Here is a 22,468-nt window from a genome sequence, read left to right as displayed (position 1 = left end):
AACTTTGGTTGCAATTGTCGTTATCCCTCTAAAGATTAACGTTAATGTAGGCATTGGAAAAAACTTTGTTTCTTAAAAGTTCATGATTCAAGTGAAATGCGGAGAGATTTCACTTGAAGCCACCTCTACTATAAAATATTGATACCTTTTACTACAAGACGATTTTCTATATCTTATTTGGGGAGCACTCAATAATCTAATAACCGCCTTGGAATTGTCAGTTTTTCGTGGATAATGCAGCTTCCTTTGTTTATTTTTTTCATTGCTTCCAATTTGTACGGATCTAGAACACCCGCTTAAATTTCTCTATTAACAAAGGTTCGCTATTCTTTTACGACTCTTTGGAAATTATCTGTTTCCCTTTCCAGCGTGTCTGGTTCAGCTGATATCTAACAGTGTCGTAAGGAGGGAGATGCTTCAAACGTCTAGAGAACCTTAAAGGAGTCTTGCATCTGTTGATTTTGATGCCTAAGTTGGTTCTTCTGCAGCGGCCCGCGAAATCTGACTTCACCCCTCTCAGTTCGAGACTCATTTTCTGCTTCTGAGCCTTTTAAAGCGGGTCTCTGGTTGAACAGCAAAAGGTTAACGCTTGTTCAATGTAATGCTAGGGGAAGGAGGCATAGAAAAATCACCTAATCCATGGTCGTTGGCATAAAGTTTAATTGCTAATCTCACCGTCTCGAAACTTCATTAGGAACTCAAAAGATTTCACTTGGACATGAAAAATGTGACGATTGTTGTTTGTCAAAATCTAGGTTACAGTTTTTCGTGGAGGATGGTGATTTGTCTATGAGTGGTGGCAAGGAAACACCTCGAAAGCAGCTTTAGGACAGGTATATAGGTAATAATTATTTATTGGTTTGTAACAATAATTGTTATTTGAAATAAGTACTTTGTACCTAAATTAGTTTTCTTGAAATTTCTAATATGTATTACGTCGTAATATAAAACATATATCCATAACTTTATTTTCATATTTATATGTAGATATAAATAATGTTTTACACAGTAGTAGTCGTTACAGAAAATACGCCTTATGTCTATTGAAGTATTAAAGGAGGACCATTTTGTAAATGTGCATAAAAGGTTGTTAGGGTTACCACTATCTGAGAGACAACTTAAAATTTTTCTTTTATATTTTGTCCCTAGACCCTAACAAATTGCTTATCCGTGGGTCACTATTTCTTTAGCTGGACGAGCACAAATAACATCCTGAGGAGTTTAAGACACAGACGGCATATTCGCATCACAGTTCTATCACAGGTTCCGTCCATGCATAAACTCTGTCCCTTATACTGCTATAATATATTAAACTGGATAATATACATTATATAGTTTACTAACAAAGCTCTGCAACTGCATCAAAAGAGGGAAAGCTGCTGATCAACTAACAATTCTGAAGCTCATCAGGATCATTCATTATTTGCGCAGCAGTTCTGTTGATTGAAATTAGTATTAAACTAAACATTGATAGTCTTATTGTATCGAAGTTAGAAGACAAATGATTTAAGAAGACTAGATAATATGAAGAACTCACTCTGATGAATTTGAGGCGGTGTTTACCGGTTTTTAAGGCACGCTTTAAATAATTTAAACATATTTAAACACGGATGTTAATTTGCATTATTATCAACAAACCTTGCTATTTATTTACAATATTGTGGTTGGTATCTTTTCTGACATCCGTTAGAACTAAAACCACCATTATTCGCTTGAGGGCACCTTCATTTTTGGACTTCCCAATACCTCTTCTTATGGTGTATTCGGGCACCTTCAGCTGTGCGTACTCAGTGCACTCTTTTGACTGTTCTTGTATTATCTTGAAATTGTATAGTATATTAGACAGACGTAGGTAATATGGCCACACTCTGTGTGCACTTTTTAAATGCCCGAATTCGCCATTACTCTAATGTTATTTCCTAATAATAAAAAATAATTATCACAACCGGATTTTTTTTAACTAATCGCCTTCAGTTCAAGTGTCGTCCGGCACTTCGTCCTCGTTATTCAGCTTCGTGGTTCCTGCGTTGCAAATGCGGCACTTGCAGCACACTATGCAAGGCGCGGCCAGTAACAGTAATGGAGACGCGACCAGCAACAGAATACCGAATCCGGCGAAGATGCCGATCACTTGAGTCCGGTGCCAGATCACTGAGGCCCGGGAGTGGCCCAGCTTATTCTTGCAGGGGCCTTTATCGTAGTGCCTCAAAAGGAAATCGTCCTGAAAATGGAAGATACTTCATGTAAAAACGCGTTTTAAGAGTACTTTAAATTGTAACGTTATACAAGGTGACCGTGTCCTCTGTGACTATAGACAGAGTGGTTGCATGCTGACTTACGTCTAAACTAGCGAGACAGTACCAGCAAAACACGTGTTTGCATCGTTTGCACATCATCTGAGCACATCCTTCGTCCTTCTCAATAGGCACGCCGCACATGGGACAGCATTTTATCAGGTCGGAATCAAAAGGAATTCCCACATCCGGCACGGGTTTGCCCTCTTTTACCAGTTGTCTGCCGTACTCCTCACATGTGACACCTAATGCGAAAATATTCTCTAAAATCTTCGTTATATCAATAATATCGAAATGTCCCAGGAAAAGAGCAAACCCAGACAATAATTTCTAAAACTTTTTGAATAACCATAAAAAACTCAAATACACAATTCTGGGCTTTCTGAGTCACCAAAAATTATTCAAAGCAAAGCTATTTAACTTTCTGAGACATTCAGGCAAGTCCGAGCGGAAAGTTATAGAATTTATGAGTCTGGGAGCGTGGGTAAGACTCAAGTGAAGCTATTCTTTGAATTTTTCCTTTTCAATCTTCATATTTGAAATGCACAGGAAGGAAAATACTTAAAAGTAACTAATTTCCTGCTTTTATCACTTGTTTATCATAATACTACATCTAAACCAGACTTCCTATTAATGCATTCCTAATTTCAATCCATTATTATACTAAATGGGCAATAAAAATTTGGTACATCGAATGGGAAAAAGTAATCGACATTGATACAGGAAATTTCGATCATTACGACGCTGCTTCCTCTAACACGCACTAGAAACCTTTAGATTTGTCCCATACATTTGTATAAATAAGTTCAAATAACAACAACAAAAGCGCGCAGTGCCCAATCGATAATACCCTGCATACTCCAAACAATTTACATAAAAGTTGTAAATGGTCACGTCACACTGACCTCATTCTATTTACAACAAATCAAACAAGCGGACATTAGAATTACATTACATATATTAACCTATGCACTGAAATTCCAGCACGGTTTCGCGGCCTTTTTCTTCAATCTTTCGTCGTTATCGAAACCTTCAATCTGATGTAAATATTTGAGTTCGCATTTGATTATTAAAAACGTGTTTACCGTTGAACGGAAAAGGAAAAAATGGATGGATGAGTCATCATCAAAAGGCCTTGGATCCGTTGCGTTGGTTGTTGTGCACTTTGGTATTACTATTAATTTCATAAAGTCATGATAAAATAATGCGTTAGGCGGATGAAGGGAAAAACTAGGTTTCTAAAAGGTTCAAAAAATCATGTCAGTTGATTATATCGTGGTTTACCTTGGTGCCATTCCAACTTGCAATTGCTACAAAAATCAGTCGAACAAGTAGGGCAGAGGACGCTTTGAGGGGCGCATGGCTGAGTGGGGCAAAGGCGGCAAACTGTTTCGCATCCTGCCCTTGGGCACCACATTCGGCTCTTATCTAGTTCTACTTCTGCAAAAAGAAGTCCTTCATCTTATGCATAGATGGCTAATAGAAAAATGAGTCTAGTTTTATTAATAAACTTATATCTGTATCTTTGTAATTTTCAATATACAGGGAGTTAAAATTTAAATGTCCTGTGTCTCAGAAATGGCGCTTCACAAACACCCTATCTATTAAGAATTTCGGCTTATAATTTCAATATTCGCACAGTTCGCAAAGGCTTTGCTTTTGCTCTAACTGAACCGACTTCGTAGTTCTTCAGATAGAGGTCTCAATACTTAAATTTAAAAATCACCCTGTATAGCGCATGAGCGCTTGGGAGCGGATAAAAACTCACTCCACTTTCCAAGTCTAATTCTGTCAGACAATAGGCGATAAAATCACCATACAAATTACACACACATGTGCAAGAATCACAATGAGAATTTTAATTCCAGGGACTTTCCCAAGATTTCTAGGATATTAGACGTAAGAGCGCATCTTGAGAAGCTCTTGAACAATGACTTCAACCGTCAGATAAATTTTATCTACTATTCCGTGCTCCCTTACCTCTATTAAGTCTGTATTTTATGTGTTTGTCTAACAGCGCGTTTCCAGCCAGTCTTTTAATCTCATCTTGCTGCAGAACACCCTGAGAAGAACACTGAGCGTCCGGACACGAAATATCGTAGGCTCCTTCGGATATTTCAAATTCCACATACGCTTTCATACACTAAAAAAAAAAAAAAAGGAAATGGTATTAGTACAGGGTGTGCATATTATGACGAGCAAAATATTTTCCCAAAATACTAGCAAAAACATCACAGACCTTGTAGTGTGAGCTGCAGCAATTCATACGACAACAAGACGTCACGCAAGCTCTTTACACAAATACGACACTCCCATTTTACGACCTCGCATAATTACATTTTAATTGCTCACACTTATCTAGTAGTATAGCGATCTAATTGGTAATTGTTCGCTCAGAAATTATTGTATTCCCTGTATACGTATACACCAAACTGTGATATGTGTGATAAATTAACGGGTGAACAAAGGAAGCGGCAATATCAATCTGTCTATAAACCTATTCCCGTCCCATATGTAGGTAATGAATTTCTCTCAATGAAAAATTCACAACTAATTTGCGGGCGGCAGGAAACAGGGATCATGGCTTAATTTGTTTAAATGCAGATTTGCGAATGTGCCCTTTAATCGTCGTGGTGGGAATATGGTGGAATCCTTTTTGATCAAATTTGAAGGAGACCTCACTGTCGGCCATAAGGAACATGACAGTAATGAGATATATTAATGAAATTAGTGGTTAAGAAATGGGTGTCATCCAAAGGGTTTCTATACTTTGGGTTTTCAAAATTGGGCTTTGAAGACGCCAAATTGTATTTCTTGGGAAATCAACACAAGAATAAAAAATTTAGGGACTTTTCAAAGTCGGCTGTAGTTAATTAAGACTTGAGTCTGTTAACCCCTAACAGGTTTTTAGTTGAATTCGTAAAATTCCACCTTAATGAATACGACTTTCTACACTACACCATAAAATTGTTAATATTATTATATTACTGCGGACGCGTGTTTGTTAATTCTATAGAACGTGGTGTTACCATTTTTGATGAATTCTCATACGTTGTATCTTCTCAGATTTGCTACACTAAGAGATAACACAAGTCGAGAGAAATATGGGAATTCTGACTCTCCTACGGTAGTTCAATTTAGAAAAATTGGCGTAATTTTAATACAAAACAATTATTGTAACTAGAGCTGATTTTAATTCTCAAAATTTTTTCCAAAAAAAAGTTCGGATTGGACGATCGGAGAAAAGTCTGCGAGAAATCACCTCGACTAAAATCATTAGGGGTTACCTAAGATCATGAATAACGTCAGGAAATTGATTTTAATCCCGAGCAATTGAAAGTTGAACTAATGAAAAGCGTTATTTGACACTAAAATTTTTTTCAAATCTTTTGCTGAGTTTATTTTTAAATCACTGAAAGAAGGGAGAGAGGCACTTTATTAGGTCTTCATAAGGCCAGGATTACTGTTAGATTCGTAAAGTTACAAGAACTTTGATTTAATGGCTCTTGCTGACAATTCTGAATCGTCATGAATTCCAGTCCTTGAGCTGCCTTGAGGAAAGAACATTTGCGAATTTGGTTGGGTGATTGATATGATCTATAGAAATTGCCACCACACGGTTTTTACGCTTTACATTGTATTTTTGATAAAGACGAATTCTTCCTGGTCAATTGAACTGTAAAAAAAATGAAAAAGTAATCAGCCTTGAGGCAGAAATACCTACCTATAGGTCACCAGTTTAGCAACACTAAAGGTTGATTTGACCTAAACCCAATACCTTGATGTTGATTAATTGGAAAAGACTACGAAACTTAACACAATAAAACTAAAAACAAAGATTTTGAAACAGTGAATGACTGTCTTATTCCATAGCTAGATGATAATATATATCAAACATGAAATAGAAAACACGAACGATAACAATGGTCTGTCTAAAATTTGGTAATTATTGATCTAACACTTCCAGGTAAATCTCAAAACTGAGGAATCTAAATGATTGAAATGAGCAGAATCACTCTTTGATTTTCATGTCGAACTTTTTAAAAAACAGTTAAAAAGGCGTTTCTGTTAAATTAATAAAGATTCTTCACCGGATTAATCGAGACTTCTTTAATTTAATTTTTACGCGCCTTTCTTCCAAGGGTCAGTGTCGCTTAACAGTAATTTTCTACTTTGACCGCGACTTCTTCGGCTACGTAACACAAGAACCCATGAAACAATTCGCAGTAACGCAATTTTTTCACATTGAATAAGCCGCAAGTTCCTAATTGCAGGTACCGTACAAAGCGGTTTTAAACAATGGATACTTGAAAATCATTGAAGAACTCGGGAAGTTTCCCAACCTTGTTAGCTCTACTTTTTCAACAAAGCTTCGCTTACGTTAAAAATGCCTCGTTATACCATAGAAGCGTTTCACCTTGGTTTTGAATTTTGTTTTTAATCACTTTACCACAATAATAAACTGCGATAATGTATGGAAATTAATATCATGAGGTTTATTGTTGTCGCTGATTACAATCGGTGCTTAAATGGGGTATTGTTCGGTTGAGACATATGCCAATATGGCTGGTGGGTTTTTTGACCATGGCCAACATTTCGAGCCAAAGCAATGACAGATTTACATATTGCAATAGCTCGACTAATATAAATTTTTGGGAGCACCTCAGCGAGGAACAACAAGAAAAAAACCTACCTTCGAGCAAAATGCGCAATCACACTGCTTGATCCTTACGATGAAGACGACAGGAACCTCGTCCAGGCACAGTTTGCACAGTATGGGAGGCGGCACCTCCGGAGTTGAGGGTACTCGTATGAACCCGCCCGCCGCCGAATCCAAAGAATATCTGGACTCGGAGGCGAGCGATAATAAACTGGAACAGCGGGAACATAGTCGTGAGTGGGCACAATTTGGTGGTACCCGTAGACGGTTGTGGGGTTGGAGGGGTTCTATTGAAGACGAACTCGACGTGGACCTAAGAAGAATTAGCTGGCAAAAGTTGTTTAATATATGTTCGAAACATAGATGTCTTGTGATCCGCAGTGCGTTAGGGGAATATATACCCAATATACAGTGGGCCACTCAAAAATCGCAAAAATTCGCTTTTAATTTCTTGCATGAATCGCAAATTATTTTGACATAGTCACACGTTCTTGGGGCATTTTCGAACGTGCTAATTAAATTTTATTTCTATGGCGTCTAATCCGGTATCTGTTTTGTCTCCTTAATAACAACTTCTGTCCAAATACCTGAAATTCTCGGAATTTTTTGAAAGTACCTTGTAATTCCATGAAGTGTAGGTGATTTCTATGGCATGTAATTTAACGAGGAATTTCCAATGAAAAATTTCCGTGACTTGAATATTGATTATTTTTTAGACTAAAGTCTCAAATTAACGATTTTTGCACACCAACTTCCTTAATTCGTTTACAATGTACTTTAAATAAATTTAATTCGTTTATTTAAAAAGAGACACTCTTTAACAAACTACACGCTTGTTTTGATAATTTTTTGTTCCATTTGTTTAAGTATCCAATAAACATTTTATTGGTGCTTAGGCATCCAACCATGGGTTTGTTTATATTACAATTATCATATGTGATTTATTTATTAGCCGATTCTCGAGAATTGGAAAAAAAACTTTGAAAAGAATAAATAAAAGCAAAAACAGCTTTAACATATTGGCCCCACCTTTGACCTCAACGTGTAAAAACTGTGACATAAGGTACCAAAACTAACTGGTTTGGCTTATTTATTATGCTAGAATCTCCATCGGCTGGTACCGCTGAGTTGAGCTCTGTCCCAAGAAACATAAATGTGGGAACGATTTTTTTAAAGTCATCGGACGAGTATGCAGTATAACGATCGTTGAGTGCCAGGTCCACGTCGAAGTAAGTTAAAATTAAAAAATCCTTCATGCAAATACTTCAAAGTAAAATGGACGCACTTTTTTAATGACACACAAAAGTTAAATGCTGCCATTTTCAGTAATTACACGTTCCCATGTCGGTCAATCAAAAGATTATTAGCTGAGACATTGAATGACCTATGCTATTTTGATTAAATTGTAAATAAAAACGATAAATTATGACATTAAATGCGACTCGATGGTCAGCTTTCTACACATTTATTAATTACTGAAAAGTTGAAAAATGGGGGAAACTAGATCCAACAGAATTATTTTTGGCACCATTCAAATGGTGTTGAGAATTCAAGACATTCAATGCCATTATAGAGGTTAAAACTAGGCCCCTGCCTCCCTAAGCAGGCTGCTGAGATTGGCGAAGTATTATCAAACATTAGAAACTAAAAGTGGCGTCAGGAAATAATAAAAATAGCTAAAACACTTGAACGCAATGGTTGAACCTCGGGATAAAGTCATACATCTGTCCTTCAAGGGGTTATATTCGCGAATTACCGAAATTTACTATTGCCATTCCTACCTAAATTTTCCAAGATGATTGCGAGGTCACCTAAGAAGAGGATGTTGTCGTTCTTAATAGAAATAATATTTTGTTTAAAAGCAGTCTGAATTACAATCATCTAGAAGCACTAATGATCTCGTAGTTTTGCATCTCTTGCCACACAGCAGAGCTGCCCCTTCCTGAGATTCAGCGGATCAAAAGCTTTTTTGTGTCGATAAGCTGAAAATACGCTTCGCCAAACAATTGTTAATATCTTGAAAAGAGTTTGACGTAATTTAATGAAATATCACTGGAATCGCTTTAACCAGTTCTACTGATTATTATCAATAAATGTGAATGGGGTGCTCCATATCTATGGTCTACTCTTAGCAGCTCTCAACCAATTTTATTTGACGTTCAGAAATTTCTGATTTTAAAAATTTGTAAGACTACGTCAATGAAGTTAATCGTCAATTAGAAAGTAGCTATAGGATTATAAAAACAGGTATTTTGCTCGTTAAATGAGCGTCAGTGGCGGATCCAAATAATTTATATATATTTATTTATGACAAGTCCCCAAAGTTTATTAAATCATTAAAGTCTAACAGTTTTGGAGATATTAGCGATATTCTACACTTAGTTTCCAGCCCGCATTTGTTTTTCTAATGATTTCTACATGTATATGAGTGATATTGTGTTGTCTTTGGATAAAGCATGTTTAGCTTGATTAGATTTTAAAATCAACTGATTAAGTATTATATTATCGCTTCCCAGAACATTTCCCCATTCATATATACAACTATGCTTCCAAACTCACCTTAGAATTCCGGTAAGAGCCAACACAGTTTCGCATTTTCGCAAACTGGCGAAACTGCCTGCAGATTTTATGATGGTGGGCGGTTGCCCATTTTTCTTGACCAACTGGTCGCTCTCGCCGCCTCCGCTGCCGCGCCGCCCTTTTCTTAGCCGTGCGAACAAACCCCCGGCTGTCGGCGACAGCTCGGGCGAATGAGTGGGCACGGGTTCGTTGATGACGGGCGGTGGCGGGCGGACCGTCGGCCGAGAGGCGACCGTCGTTATGCGTTTGGACGGCTGCTCAATAAACGAGGAGAATTCGGCCACTTTTCCTAAAAAAAGTAACAGAAATAAAGACAACTTTTGAATTTGCAAATAGGAGACTTAATGAATTAGAAAGGGTCAAGATTACAATCGGATAGGATATCAAACATTGACAAAAACGATCCAAAAGTACTCGTAGCTTTCAGTACAAAAAAAAGCAAATGGGATCGATTTTTTTTAGAAAGTCAATATTTGTTTCCTTATGTTCTTATCCATAAAATCACTTTACGGAAATAAAGTTGCTTTGTGTGTTGTGTTTTCTTTACCTTTGGCAATTTTTTTAAACAGACATAATCTTTACCATAAATTGTAAGATGAGTGCAAAATTGAAGTGTTTTACAAGGTTTGTTTCAAGGCTTTTTTTATATATAGAAGCGATGTTGAAAGGAGGAGCGAGAAAGGTCGAAAGAGGGTGAAAGAGGGAGAGCAGAGAGAGCGACAAGGAGAGGAGGGAGGCAGAGAGGAGAGAGAGGAGAGAGAGGAAGAGGAGGGAGAAGTGCCTTTTCTCTCTGTCAACTCTCTCTTTCACTTAAATAAAATGAATGCAAAACTTTTTGTTTTCACAACGTATTTCTTCATAACATAAGATATTTACGCACCTTTAGGTCTGTTCCAAATCTCCAGCATAAAGGTCGTAGTATTCGCAAACATTTGCACATCGAAATCGTCTACTTGTTATCGCAAAAAACTTAAATTCTATTATGAGTTTGCACCGGTACGTGACTAACGAATACTCAAAACTATTGTGTTACGTCGTTGTGACACTGATTCAGTTCGATAACTGACGATTTACGAAAATGGAACAATACCTAATCATTTCAACACGAATTCAATTATTATATCTTATCAGGAAAATATACAGACGAAGCGTAACCCTACAGAACACAGAATTTGCAATAGACTAAATTCGAATTCAAAAATTGTCTCGTTGAACATCGAGGAATTCCTGAGTTTGAAAATAATAGGGATATGGAAAGAATAAATTTTAAAAAACTTTTAGAACTAATAGTGTTAAAGACGCTAAGCGAAAGACTAACGGAGTATGATATTTGCCAGGAGAAAGAATGGACCCCATAATTTAAAAATAACCAAGATATCGTCTATATAGAATTATACTGTCGTATGTACATTTAACCTGTATCAGAAACAATGAGGTCCAAATATTTAACTGTACTATTACGATTATTATTATTATTTAATGACTACGTAATTCCAAATTTTTTACATTAACAAAGAAAAAACTTATTACATACGATATTTTTTATGAAACTTCAGTGTTAAACTCTTCAAGAAAAAAAGAAATATCAGTTTTCAAAATTTTGACACTTACGACAGTATAATTCTATATAGACGATATGACTGCAGTGCGTCCTGGTATTGAATCAACCTCCTTGGTCGAATAGCTCTAATAAGGGACATCTGTGGTGTGAATGACAGCGATTGTTGATACTCTTGACATATAAAATGATACTGACCGGAAATTTAGAGCACAAAGATTCAAACAAATTAAATATCATATTATGTATGGACATTTCACAACACTAGTAAGTAATCACCTACTAACCTTTCTTAAAAACCTCTCCTCTGCACGCTGAACCATTCAGGGCCCCTGCCACGGCGGCCACAGTAGCCTCTTCCAATGCGCCGTAGCCGAGGTGCCACGAGCGCCGCGCCTGCGCCCTATTGGACGCCTTGACAACAGCGTTGTTGTTCTCACCAATCAGACACGCGGTTTTCCGTCGATGCAGCGGCGCCACTTGTCTATCGTTGCTTGAACGTAGTTGACGCGTCCCTGCCGGAAGAGTCATCCTGGCCGCTAGATGGATATGATTCAAAGATGCACTGAGAAAGGATGGTTACGGCAGGATCTAGGACCAGTGGATCCTAAATTAAAAAACAAATATTGCATTATAAGCATAAGTACTAAATTTGATAGTAACAAACATAAAATTTTCTAAGCTATTTTTTACTTTCAAGTGACGAAATAAATCACTAATTTTGAACACAAAACTTTGGGTGGCTGGTGTTTTATGTCATGGCAACTTCTTCATTTGGTACAAGAGCACGTACGTACATTCATACTTCCAGCCCTTGAGTGAATCCGATTGGGGGCGAAAAAGACAAAAACTGCTACATTTGCTGTATAAAATAAAAATGGGCTATAATGGAAGTTTAATAGGACATAAAGTACTTTATGTATGTGATACACGCAGGAGCAATTTCTGGCAGAGCTTCTGTTGCAATCTCATTAAAAACACATTTGCGGGCTGGAGGATGTCAGGTAAAATGTTGCTGCAGCTACATAAGCCAGACATTACAAAAGACGTGATGAAAGCCCTTTAGAGTAAACAGAAAATAAACGAAACTCCTACAAGATGGCCTTTACTTTCTCCGGTTCATTAGCATATTCTTTGGCTTTTACACTCTCTAATGGTTCTCTTAAACGGCTCGTCGGGTTTTAAAACATGTGCCATTGCTTACATGTAATGGGCAGCTTTCGCTAATTTTACATGACAATAATAAATATTACCATGCATATTCATATTAGCGACACAGAGGCGAATTGGATGGAATCAAGTGAGAGCAAAATCAACAAACACCCTTACAACAGCCAAGGAGGAAGTATCTAATAAATATTTATTGTATGCCATTAAAGAAGCCCTGGGGCTTGAATGAAGCAGTGCGACGACCCCGAAAAAAGAAATTCGTCTGATCATTGCCACGATCATTATCATTGCCATAACACTTTATTAAGTTCTTTTAGTAGAGAAATGGTGGGTGTTTACTAGATCCTAAATATTGGTTTTATTCGTAGTTATACGAAATAATTTTTTGGTTAATTTAGGAGAATATTAAATCTTTTTTATAGTTTGAGTTTGTTTAGATTGTAGGCCCAATTGTACCAGATCGAGATGGGCTGGATTATCGGCATCCTTGCACATTCTTTCAAAGATCTGATATTGTGTCAATCGTTTGTTCAACAACTTCGTTGGGGCTATAGATAGACCTCATATTTAACAAGGACTAGTTCCATAATTGTCTTTAAGACTCATACAAGGTAGAAAAATAAAGAATTTTAAGGGGTAGCAATATGGCTAAAGTTGACTGACGTATTGAAAACTGGAAATTTTCTATGTTTCAGTAAAATTAATAAGTGGAAATTTTCCCGATCTGCCAAATACTGTATTTGCCACACACTTATCACAGATAAAAAAATTAACAAAACTCACTTTATGTAAAAGAGCCGTTGAATTTCACATTCATATAATAATTAAATTGATTAAAATTGTTAAAAAATGAAAATATAAGATATCTTTAAATTATTCATCTTGTGTTTATGTATATAAAATTAAAAAGGCCACTTTATTACACCAGCAAAATTTATACACAAATACATGAATAAATTAATACATAAAGTTTTGAGCAGGGTAATTTTTCTCCTATGAGGCTTGAAAAACTTCAAAAGTGATATAATTCAGTACTGAGACCTTCAATTCTGTCATAATTTGCATAAAAATTCTGGAAAATTTTAATGGAAGCGGAAAAACTGAGCTTTAAAATAGAAAATATTGAAGAAAAGGGAAATATATTATTGTCTCCTCAAAATTTCGTTAATTAAATACGCCCAATGGAGCGCCCCTTCCTATGATTCGTCAGGAGTCAATCTCTACAGCATTCTCAGAGAATTAGTTAACGTTGGTTTTGCAATTAAAAGAGGTCAAAAATCAAAACTAATCAAGGAGCCTTGACGTTCAATACACTTTTGCTTCTTTCAAAAGTTACATAAATTATCTTCAATCAATTCAGCGTATTAGAAAATAGATCTGATCAAGTTTTCAATAAAATACAAACCAATTTTTAAGCATTGACTCTTCGCCATTTTGTCAAAAAATCGACAGTATAGGGTAAAGTATGGCAATTTGTTATGGACACAAAATTGTTATTCATGTCTCTGTCGCTCTTCTACGACTCGTTCGATGTACCCTCTCTCTTTCTCTCTCTCGCACACACGTTCTACCCACTCTTTATCTCTGACACACACTCTTTACCCTCTCTCTCTCATACACACTCCCTTTCACTCATATCTCTCACTCACATAAATGATTAAGGTTGAGATATGCTATCGATCAGTCAATGCGGCAAATGGAAAGATATAGGGTACAACCTACTAGAGAAAGTTGCCACGACAACTTGCTTATCTTATGAATTATTAGCAAATGGAAAACGAAACGTGCTGCTCAGAACAGTCTTGGTTATATTACTTGTACAAGTAATTGTTGTTGCTACAAAGATCTACAATGGTCAGTTGGTCATTGAGACACGCATCTAATCAAGCTTAATAGCTGATATCCGTACCGACGAGTGTCACAACAATAAGTGCGTTCGATTCGGCATTGGGCAGCAACAAATATTATCTCACGTTTTATTAAAGGTTGAGTTCATAAACCATGGACAACCTCGAAAGTAAAAATAGTTCAGGTTATTTTTGGACATCTTCCGCATTATCATGTTTGTAATAGCAATGGATGAGTTTTTGTCAGGGCTGTCTGGCCAATCCAAAGATGTAATTTACACTTACCATCGTATAGAATGAATGCAATCCCTATCCGTTCAAGGCAATCCTGAAACAATAAGTGGTTTTATTAGAAATGTCAATGCATGTTAAACTGGCGCAAAAAAATCAGCTTTTGTATAAAAATTTATCCACTTTAAACGCGAACAATTTGTTTTATACTTGGCTCAATATTATATGGTTAGGTTCAGACTGATGTGTACTATGGTAAATAATGATACGTAGGTACGCAATTCTATAATTTAGTAAGTTGAGTAACTCGTTCTTAATGACGGAGTATTTTTTTATAATAATACATAAAATTGTTTTATCGAGAGACACAAGTCTATGGCAAAAAAGCCTCATTAGGTATTGTTCTTAGGGGGACAGACACGTATTTCATAATTCAGAGTATCAAAATAGATAGTATATTCAGAGAACACGGAATCAAAATAGGCATTTCCTAGAACAAAGTTCAAAGCTTTACTTGCAATAACAGCAGTCACGAAACCGCAGCCTGTTATTATTTTTCCAAAACATATTCTACATCAAATAACATTGTAAATGGCATGGATACGATGTTGGGAGTATAATTATTTTCCAAATTACAATCCCCATGGCAAAAACATAGTAAATTATATTTTTATTCCTTTCCACTTCCTTGAATCATAGGAATGTAAACGGATACATTTCTCGAAAAATCATAGATTTACATGTGTGTTGTGATATTAAAATGATTCCACAATAAATCACATTAAATTCAAGGTTGGACCATGCGGATTCAAACCGAATCTCACAGTTAAATAATCAATTAATTTACTATGAATCAATTATATTTTGAAACTTTTAAATATCGTCTAATGTGTTATTTTTCTCCCCAAATCTGACTAATGTATCAAAGGTTGGCTATGAATTTTTAGTCGTTCAGCTAACATATTCAAGAGCTTTTCGTAAATAAGTTACGATCACTTTAAATTGGATGGATGAATAATTCCTCTGATGTATTATACTTGTTAAGGATTTGATTAGGTATCTAATGCAGCGACATGAACGAAATCAACCCAAGTGCTCCACTCATATTTTTTTATTAAATTCAGTTAAATATTCGATTAAGTTAATGCAAATGTAGCAATTGTTAAATCGCAATACAGCTGAATCATTCTTGAGCATTATTAAATGTTCGAGTTTGTGGTGAATCTGTTTAACTTTTAGAATTGTGTTAACTTGTTTTAAATGACTTTCCATTTGAAAATACTAACACACTTTAGATGTTTGATTTAATAATCAGTTTAATCAATTATTCAAAGAACGAACAGCTAGATTTTTAATCTTGCCAAAGCTCAAGCCGAATGCAGAGTGCAGCAGCAAAATACAACAAACTCAGGATCTTAATCATCATTGTGCATATCTCGAGGCATAAAAAGACGAGACACAAAGTAAATCTAAAAAGGAAGAGCACCGCTTTATAACAAAGAAGACGAGGGGAAGTGGTAACTAGTTCGAGAGGTCCTTAATAACTTAAAAATACCGGAGATCCGGAATCTTGTAATTTCGAGGAGCTGTTTTCGAAGGCCAAAATGTCTGTTAATTATCTGCACATAAACAAAATCAAATTTTTCACAGCCTCAGAGCGGCATCTCCACCAGACTTTCGACAACTTGAACACCATCATGATTACTTCCGGAATGATTATTTGCAATGTAAACCGTTTCGAGCAGCAAATTACCTTCTGAACACTATTTCAATAACAGAATTTAGTTCACTTCTATTTTGGTCATACACTAGAAAAAGTTAATAGCAGTTGCAATTATGATGTGATTAGCGTTTGTCCAGATAGATAGCTACATGAACCATAAATTTTCCGTTATAGCGTAATTACGGGCTTCTGGACATTTTGATCAAAACAACCTACTATTAGCATTTAAATCAGGTTCTGAATTCATGCATTATAGATATGAACCAAACCCATAATTCCAGAATATGGTAGTTTAAAAAAGCGCGCAAAAATACCTTATTGGGTATAGAAGTGAAAAGTTTTCTTCAAATTATCTCCGTTTAGTTACGAGTTTATATGGAGCAATGATTGCAAAGTCCGACCCAAATGGCATGTTTTCTTATGACTAAAACATGGCAAATTGCTTGCAAATGCAACATGTATTTCAATGAAATACCTACATGACCTCAATGAGGGAGAAAATCAATCAACCAACCTTCGATTGTGATATTCGGAAGTGAAAATTGTGGATTTGCAGATGGACACAATGATATCTCGCAACTTTTCGGTTTCGAAACCGACGATGTAGAGGGCATGAACTGGTAATTTCAATGACCTGAATTGGATAGAATGATCCCACGAAATTTCGATTGGGAAACCTTGTTAGAATACAATTATCGTACCAGGAAATACAATGCGACTTACTGTTAGTAATATCCGAGTTAAAGCACGTGCGTGTAACTAGACCGTTTGACTTTCTTGAACGTTTCATGTACCTGCCGATGCCGGTTGAGTTTCGTCAATGTTGCAAAAAAGAAAACATTGTGAATTAATTTTTTTAAACGTTGAAATTGAATAACGAATTTAGTTCCTGCTTTTGCTTTCCCGGCACGAAGAGAGCTGGTGAAAAAACCGTGAATTCGTGGCAAGTTCTGACTTTTAAATCATTTCAATTAGATTTCATCTCTAGTCAAGCAAGGAACTGGGTTGGAAACAACTTTCTAAACCAAAAACGAGATATAATGCTAATGGATGAAATGCTATATTTGTCGTTTACATGATTCAGTTCTAAAATAGATCTTTAAGTAACCGATTCTTTGATCGTAAAGAAGAAACGGTCTTTGCCCGGGTATTTCTCATCAGGCAATTCCAAATGCCCATTTGATGCTGTTGAAGTATTCATATTTAAAATTGGATTTAGCTAAGTACAAATAAGCGCTGAATCAATTAAAATTTTAGATCATCGTTTAAATTTTCTTAACTGTTCATTTAATATATTATAGGAGCTAACCATGTTCCAAGCCTCTTTACATATTTATTTATCTACATATTTCCTTGTCTCGGGAGAAAAACCACGTTACAGCAAATATTTAGCCTCGACATGATCAATGTTTACTATTAAAATCGGGATAAAAAGAAGCATAAACTTTAAAACATGTGATTAACATGTAGGCGTTTACGTAAACGGTAAACAAGAGCTTTGTTTTAGATAACGCATTTTAACTTAAACGTATATTTCACAGTTCGGTAAACCCTATGACAAATTATGTAAATTTCATAAGTAAAAAATTATGAGTATCTGTGTAAAATTTTGGAATAAATAACATTTCACTAAGGACCAATTAGATGGATTGAGCTTAAAGCTCGATTATATTGTGTCTCAGCTATACTGAGTTTAACTGCCGGATTAAGGTAACAACTAATAAGTTTCTGATCAGCAACGTTTTAATTAATGATTTTATATAAAAGCTTTCCTCTGAAAGCTTCTATCGAACCTCTGCATTAAATATGAAGGTATTACGTAATAGACAAACCATAAAACGCCCATTTGAGCTTGTACAACTCTTGACTTGATAGGTTTGCTTTGGGGTTATTGAGTTTTCTTTTAAAACTTTTTATACAAAAACTTTTTTTGAAAACTATTCAGTGCTTTCCGTAAGTAAATATAATGTGAAACGTGTATAATAATGGTAAAAATGTGATTAATAACTGGTTATTAGTAATTGGAAATACCTGAGGAAGTACTGAGGGAAATTTCCATGAAAGTAATAAGTAAGTACTTAACACCTTTGAAACATTAATTCAACACACGCAAGAGCAGTAAAAAATTGACTTTGAATTCACCGAGAGTTAATGGTTAAATACTGAGATATTAACTATACAACTATCCTATACTCAACCGGATCTGTAAGATTCAAAAACAATCTCTCTTATATGGGAAGGAGTTTATGTTAATTGAAGAGTTAACAGGCTGTAAGACTAAAATATTTCCATTGGAATAAAGTACAAACAAATCAATGGAAAGGCCAATTCCCACGTAGATATGTAACACTGTACTTATTTATATGAAAAATATTCCATTTCATCCCATATGAAAGATATAGAATTTTTCTGAATTTATCCAATTATAATTTTTTTTTTAAATGCAAATGGCATGATTTTGCAGTTCTGAATCTCGCTTTGTTGAGTAATTTTACTTCACAGTTGTGGTTGAAAGGGACTTAAGATTGGTTCCTGTGGAAAAAGATTCAAAATACCCATCAGCTCATGATGAGATAGCAATTACTATTGCTTCTATTGCCAATAATATAATAGTTTTTCTCTCAATCAGATAGATTATCACAGTAATAGAATTAGTGCTAAATTTACCAGTGATTGATTGAACAAAACAATGAGAAATCAATAATAAAGCTAAAATATTGAATCTGACAAAAGTATGATTTGATGAATTCTCAGAGTTATTCATAAGTCCATTTCATATTATGAGTCAAATATTTATAATCAAGCTCAATGAGATCATAATCAAACTCAGTGAGAATGGCATCCATTTGAGTGTACAAAGGTGTGGCTTGAGCATAATGCTCATTTTAGTGAAGACATACTGAGCACTTTTCGAAGCAGTCAATTTTGAGTTTTGCTTAAATACAGCATGAATGTCTCTATGTTTGCACTTATCAGATAGGAACTCGGGCACTTACTGACTAACTGAAGAGTAGGGACTAAATTATTGAATTACAAACATTACAAGGAGCACAGAATTATATGGAAATGCAGTCACAATCCCAAACAAATGGTAAGTCTAGGTATCCAAGATTGCAAGGATTTATCTACCTGTATTTGCAGAAATTTTAATAATTGAGTCCAATTTTCAATAGGTATTAAGGTAGCTATAAGCAAGCAAAACGCGCTTCAAAAACATTTTTATGAGCACTGGCTTTCACAGGTTTAATTATTGTGAATGGTTATAATGATATTGTTTTCAATTTAATTATAGCCTAAACAACAAATACCAAATAAGGGTATCTATTTATAGATTAAGCAGCTAATCAAATTACGAACCTTTGCATCTCGATTTGGACTGACGCACAAATAGCTTGAAAATCAGAATCTGGATAAAAATAGGAACAATTTGAAAAATTAAAGTTTTGGAATTTGTACAATCAAAACATTCTAATCAGGTCAAGATTTTTTCCAGGACGGGACTATAAACATACAAATTTATTACACCAAAGTTAAGCTCCGTCCTTGTTTCGCTAGTTCGTTATGATAAGGAGAGAACGAATACGGCGAGAAATGACATTGAAGTTGCGCCTTTTAAAATTTAAAAGTTACTGAAGGGAAATGATATGACGGGGAGAATTATTTATAATCAGAATTCTAGTAAATATTGTTAACAAATACGTACCAAGGGCACAGCAAAACGCAATCTTCAACATACAAATACACTTCTACCGAGTTTGAATTTGACTACCACTTTACCACGGATTTCACGGGCACATCCTCACAATCGACAGGTAAACAATTCAATTAATTCACAGCCACAGTCTCAAGTCAGCCTGGATGCTCTGTTTCAGCTCGCTTTTCCATTAAAATGTGCGATATTCTGAATTGCAAAACGCGAATCACGATCAAATTGTAATTTATTCCCACCTTTTATCAGTAAACGTCAAAACAATGGAAGTGTCAGACGGCTCGCGAGAATGCTTGCGATTAGCCGTCACGTCGCGTCGCTTATTTGAAATGAAATACAGAGCAGAACAAGTCGTAGACTAACCGACTAACTTTACGGCTTATAATCTGTCTCGTTTTGTTTTATGGGGAACGCAGGCAGCCAACAGAGATAAGGCGAGAGAAGAGAGAAAGGGAAGAAGATGAAACGGAAGCAGGAGAAACGTGCAATCCGATTTTCCGATGTTGCGTTGCGGAATGCGGGTCAGTGGTCGTCAATGGGGGGTGGGAGGTGGAACAAAATGTATGAAATTAGTAAATAAATTCGTTCACATCGCTTAAAGTAAAAATTTAAGAAATTCGAAATTATCATGTTTACCTGACTACTCTTATATGATTTGTAAAACAAGTAAACTATGTCGTGTTTAATTTACATTAAAATTTAAAATGTGCTTGTAGGTTCGCCAATCTGAAAAATATAAAAATAACGAAAATAAATAAATATGCAAATAAAATAAATTAAAAATATATGTATATATAAGTATATATCTGGTTATTGCTACAGTTTGTTTCAAGCCTCTCCAAATGCCAAATAATTTATTACTATGAATGCCACTAGAAAACAGTGTAAAAGTACCTTTTCCCAAAAATGTACCTACCTGATAGTTCCTGAGATTTTTTCAAACCCTCCACTTGATTATAAAAAACTCCTCGATTCTGTTCATTCATTGAAGGTAATAGTTTCGAAACAACTGACAGTGTGATCAACGGTGGCCGTGATTTCGATTTCGTTGTTTAAACTTGTTTCAAAAAATGGCGCTACTTTGATTTTTCAAAAAATTTCTCCTGCACTGCAATTTTGAAATCGGGATATCGCATTGTAATATCTGATAGAATAAGAAATTTTGCATCCATTGCAAATATGCAAAAATATTTGCCCAATTGGAAATGTATATTTAAGAATTTTTTTTTTTTAAGTAAAATTTATTTTTACTCCAAGTCACTACGATTACGAAGGGGTATTTGATAGAGTCTAACTGTTTTTAAATACCGGGCGATTTAACACGTCGCCAATTGTCTTAAAACCATACTGCAATAATGCAAGAATAAGAAAAGGAAGACCATCGGAACATTTTTTTTCAATAGGTAAAAATAGTCCTAAATAGCTTTTGTCCTCGATTGGCAGAAGAAGTGACCTTTTAATGATAAAAAAACAACCTGTAAAGTTTTACTTTTGATGCCTAGGTGGTAATTAAAGTTTTTACTGCCTAAGTAGTAAAAGCAAAAAATTCCAAGTTCATATCGACCCATGCAACGAAAAGTATTGTAACTAAAAAAATGCGGTTTTGCATTACTCAGTGTTTCGTATAGAAAAGAAGCTGCTTTTTGCGACGAAAAATATAGCATCTTGGTATACAAGTCAAGCACCCATCACCACACAACCCAGAATGCTCGCACACATATATTTTCAACATCCCATTTCTCGATAAATCTTTATCAGCGATTTTCTCAAAATGACCTAAAATGAGTTACTATATTTTTCGTTACATGGGTCGATATAGGAACTGCACAGAATGCAAATGAAAAAAGATTTTAATCGGTACTAATCGGAGGAAAAATTATGTTTTGTTTATCTTCGACTCGTTTCTAAATACTGCTGTTGCACTACAATTGTAATTTTTCCAATTTAACCAATGTATTGGAAGCGTAGTTTTTTTGATAATGTAATTAAATTTGGATAAATTATCAGTTGCCTTTTTCTTATGGCAGTCAAAAGAATCACGCAAATATAAAACTTTCATAACTTTCAAGTATCTACAATACAAAAATCCTGAGTATTGCATGTATAAAAAGCCAACATCAACATCAAGTTTACCCAAATATAGACAACCCATTACAAAAAAAAATTATCTCTCAATGCACGCAAATTTTATAGTTCATTATCTGTGGTTAACAACGAAAATATTAAAAAAATGTGTTAATACAGATAATTGCGTAGCGACACGAACGTGAAATATGGAACAATATAATTTATTACCTTTGCTAGCAGATATCTACCATAACAACAATATGCAGATGGAGCTAAAGCTGAACTTTTGATACATACATAAATTACGGACTTACCGGCCTAAAATCGGGAAAATCACCCCAAACGCGCTCCATTTTTAATAAGGGCAGCTCTGCACACGTCGTAGACTACATATTTTGTTTAGCAGAAACACTATCCGCGCTCACGCTTTAACTTCACTCTAACAACTCCTGGTCTTCTGGGAAATGCCGGTAAAAAATATAGAGCATACGACTCTGTTTGCCAATGCGGCTCTGATCGATAGTCAGAGCTTTGAGGCTCTGTCGGTCAGTAGATTGCCGTTGCAGACGTCCTGGAATAGACTGTTGAGATTTTTTGGGATTAGAGTATTAGTTTAAGGGTGTATGGTT

The 22,468-nt window shown here is 35.4% G+C and overlaps 1 protein-coding gene across 5 annotated transcripts; it reads right to left on the bottom strand.

The window, feature by feature from the left end:
- Nucleotides 1-836: 836 nt before the first annotated feature.
- Nucleotides 837-22,299, bottom strand: LOC136415626 (E3 ubiquitin-protein ligase RNF144A-like). Of its 5 annotated transcripts, none has more exons than XM_066400297.1 (9): nt 22,154-22,299; nt 14,395-14,437; nt 11,380-11,699; nt 9,514-9,823; nt 6,988-7,267; nt 4,275-4,437; nt 3,579-3,734; nt 2,340-2,539; nt 837-2,221 (listed from the first exon to the last, which is right to left on the bottom strand). In XM_066400297.1, exons 3-9 carry the CDS (start codon nt 11,621-11,623, stop codon nt 1,976-1,978), a joined length of 1,599 nt encoding a protein of 532 aa, XP_066256394.1. In that variant the 5' UTR covers nt 11,624-11,699; nt 14,395-14,437; nt 22,154-22,299; the 3' UTR covers nt 837-1,975. The 5 variants fall into 5 exon arrangements, with proteins under 5 accessions (XP_066256394.1, XP_066256396.1, XP_066256393.1 ...); XM_066400299.1 differs by lacking the exon at nt 22,154-22,299 and adding an exon at nt 20,012-20,084; XM_066400296.1 differs by lacking the exon at nt 22,154-22,299 and adding an exon at nt 19,767-19,942.
- Between the last annotated feature and the right edge of the window lie 169 nt (nt 22,300-22,468).

The sequence above is a fragment of the Euwallacea similis genome, chromosome 20 (genome assembly GCF_039881205.1).
Source record: "Euwallacea similis isolate ESF13 chromosome 20, ESF131.1, whole genome shotgun sequence".
NCBI lineage: Eukaryota > Metazoa > Arthropoda > Insecta > Coleoptera > Curculionidae > Euwallacea > Euwallacea similis.
The sequence above is the reverse complement of the archived record's forward strand: the minus strand, read 5'-3'. Positions and strand labels throughout refer to the sequence as shown.

Bases quoted from the DNA above. Each gene is read 5' to 3' on its own strand.
- LOC136415626 (XM_066400297.1), bottom strand. From the start codon at position 11,623: ATGACTCTTCCGGCAGGGACGCGTCAACTACGTTCAAGCAACGATAGA. The intron at 9,824-11,379 runs GTTAGTAGGTGA...TACTTTTTTTAG, and splicing joins AGGAGAGGTTTTTAAGAAAG to GAAAAGTGGCCGAATTCTCC. The intron at 2,222-2,339 runs GTAAGTCAGCAT...TTCCATTTTCAG, and splicing joins ACTGTCTCGCTAGTTTAGAC to GACGATTTCCTTTTGAGGCA.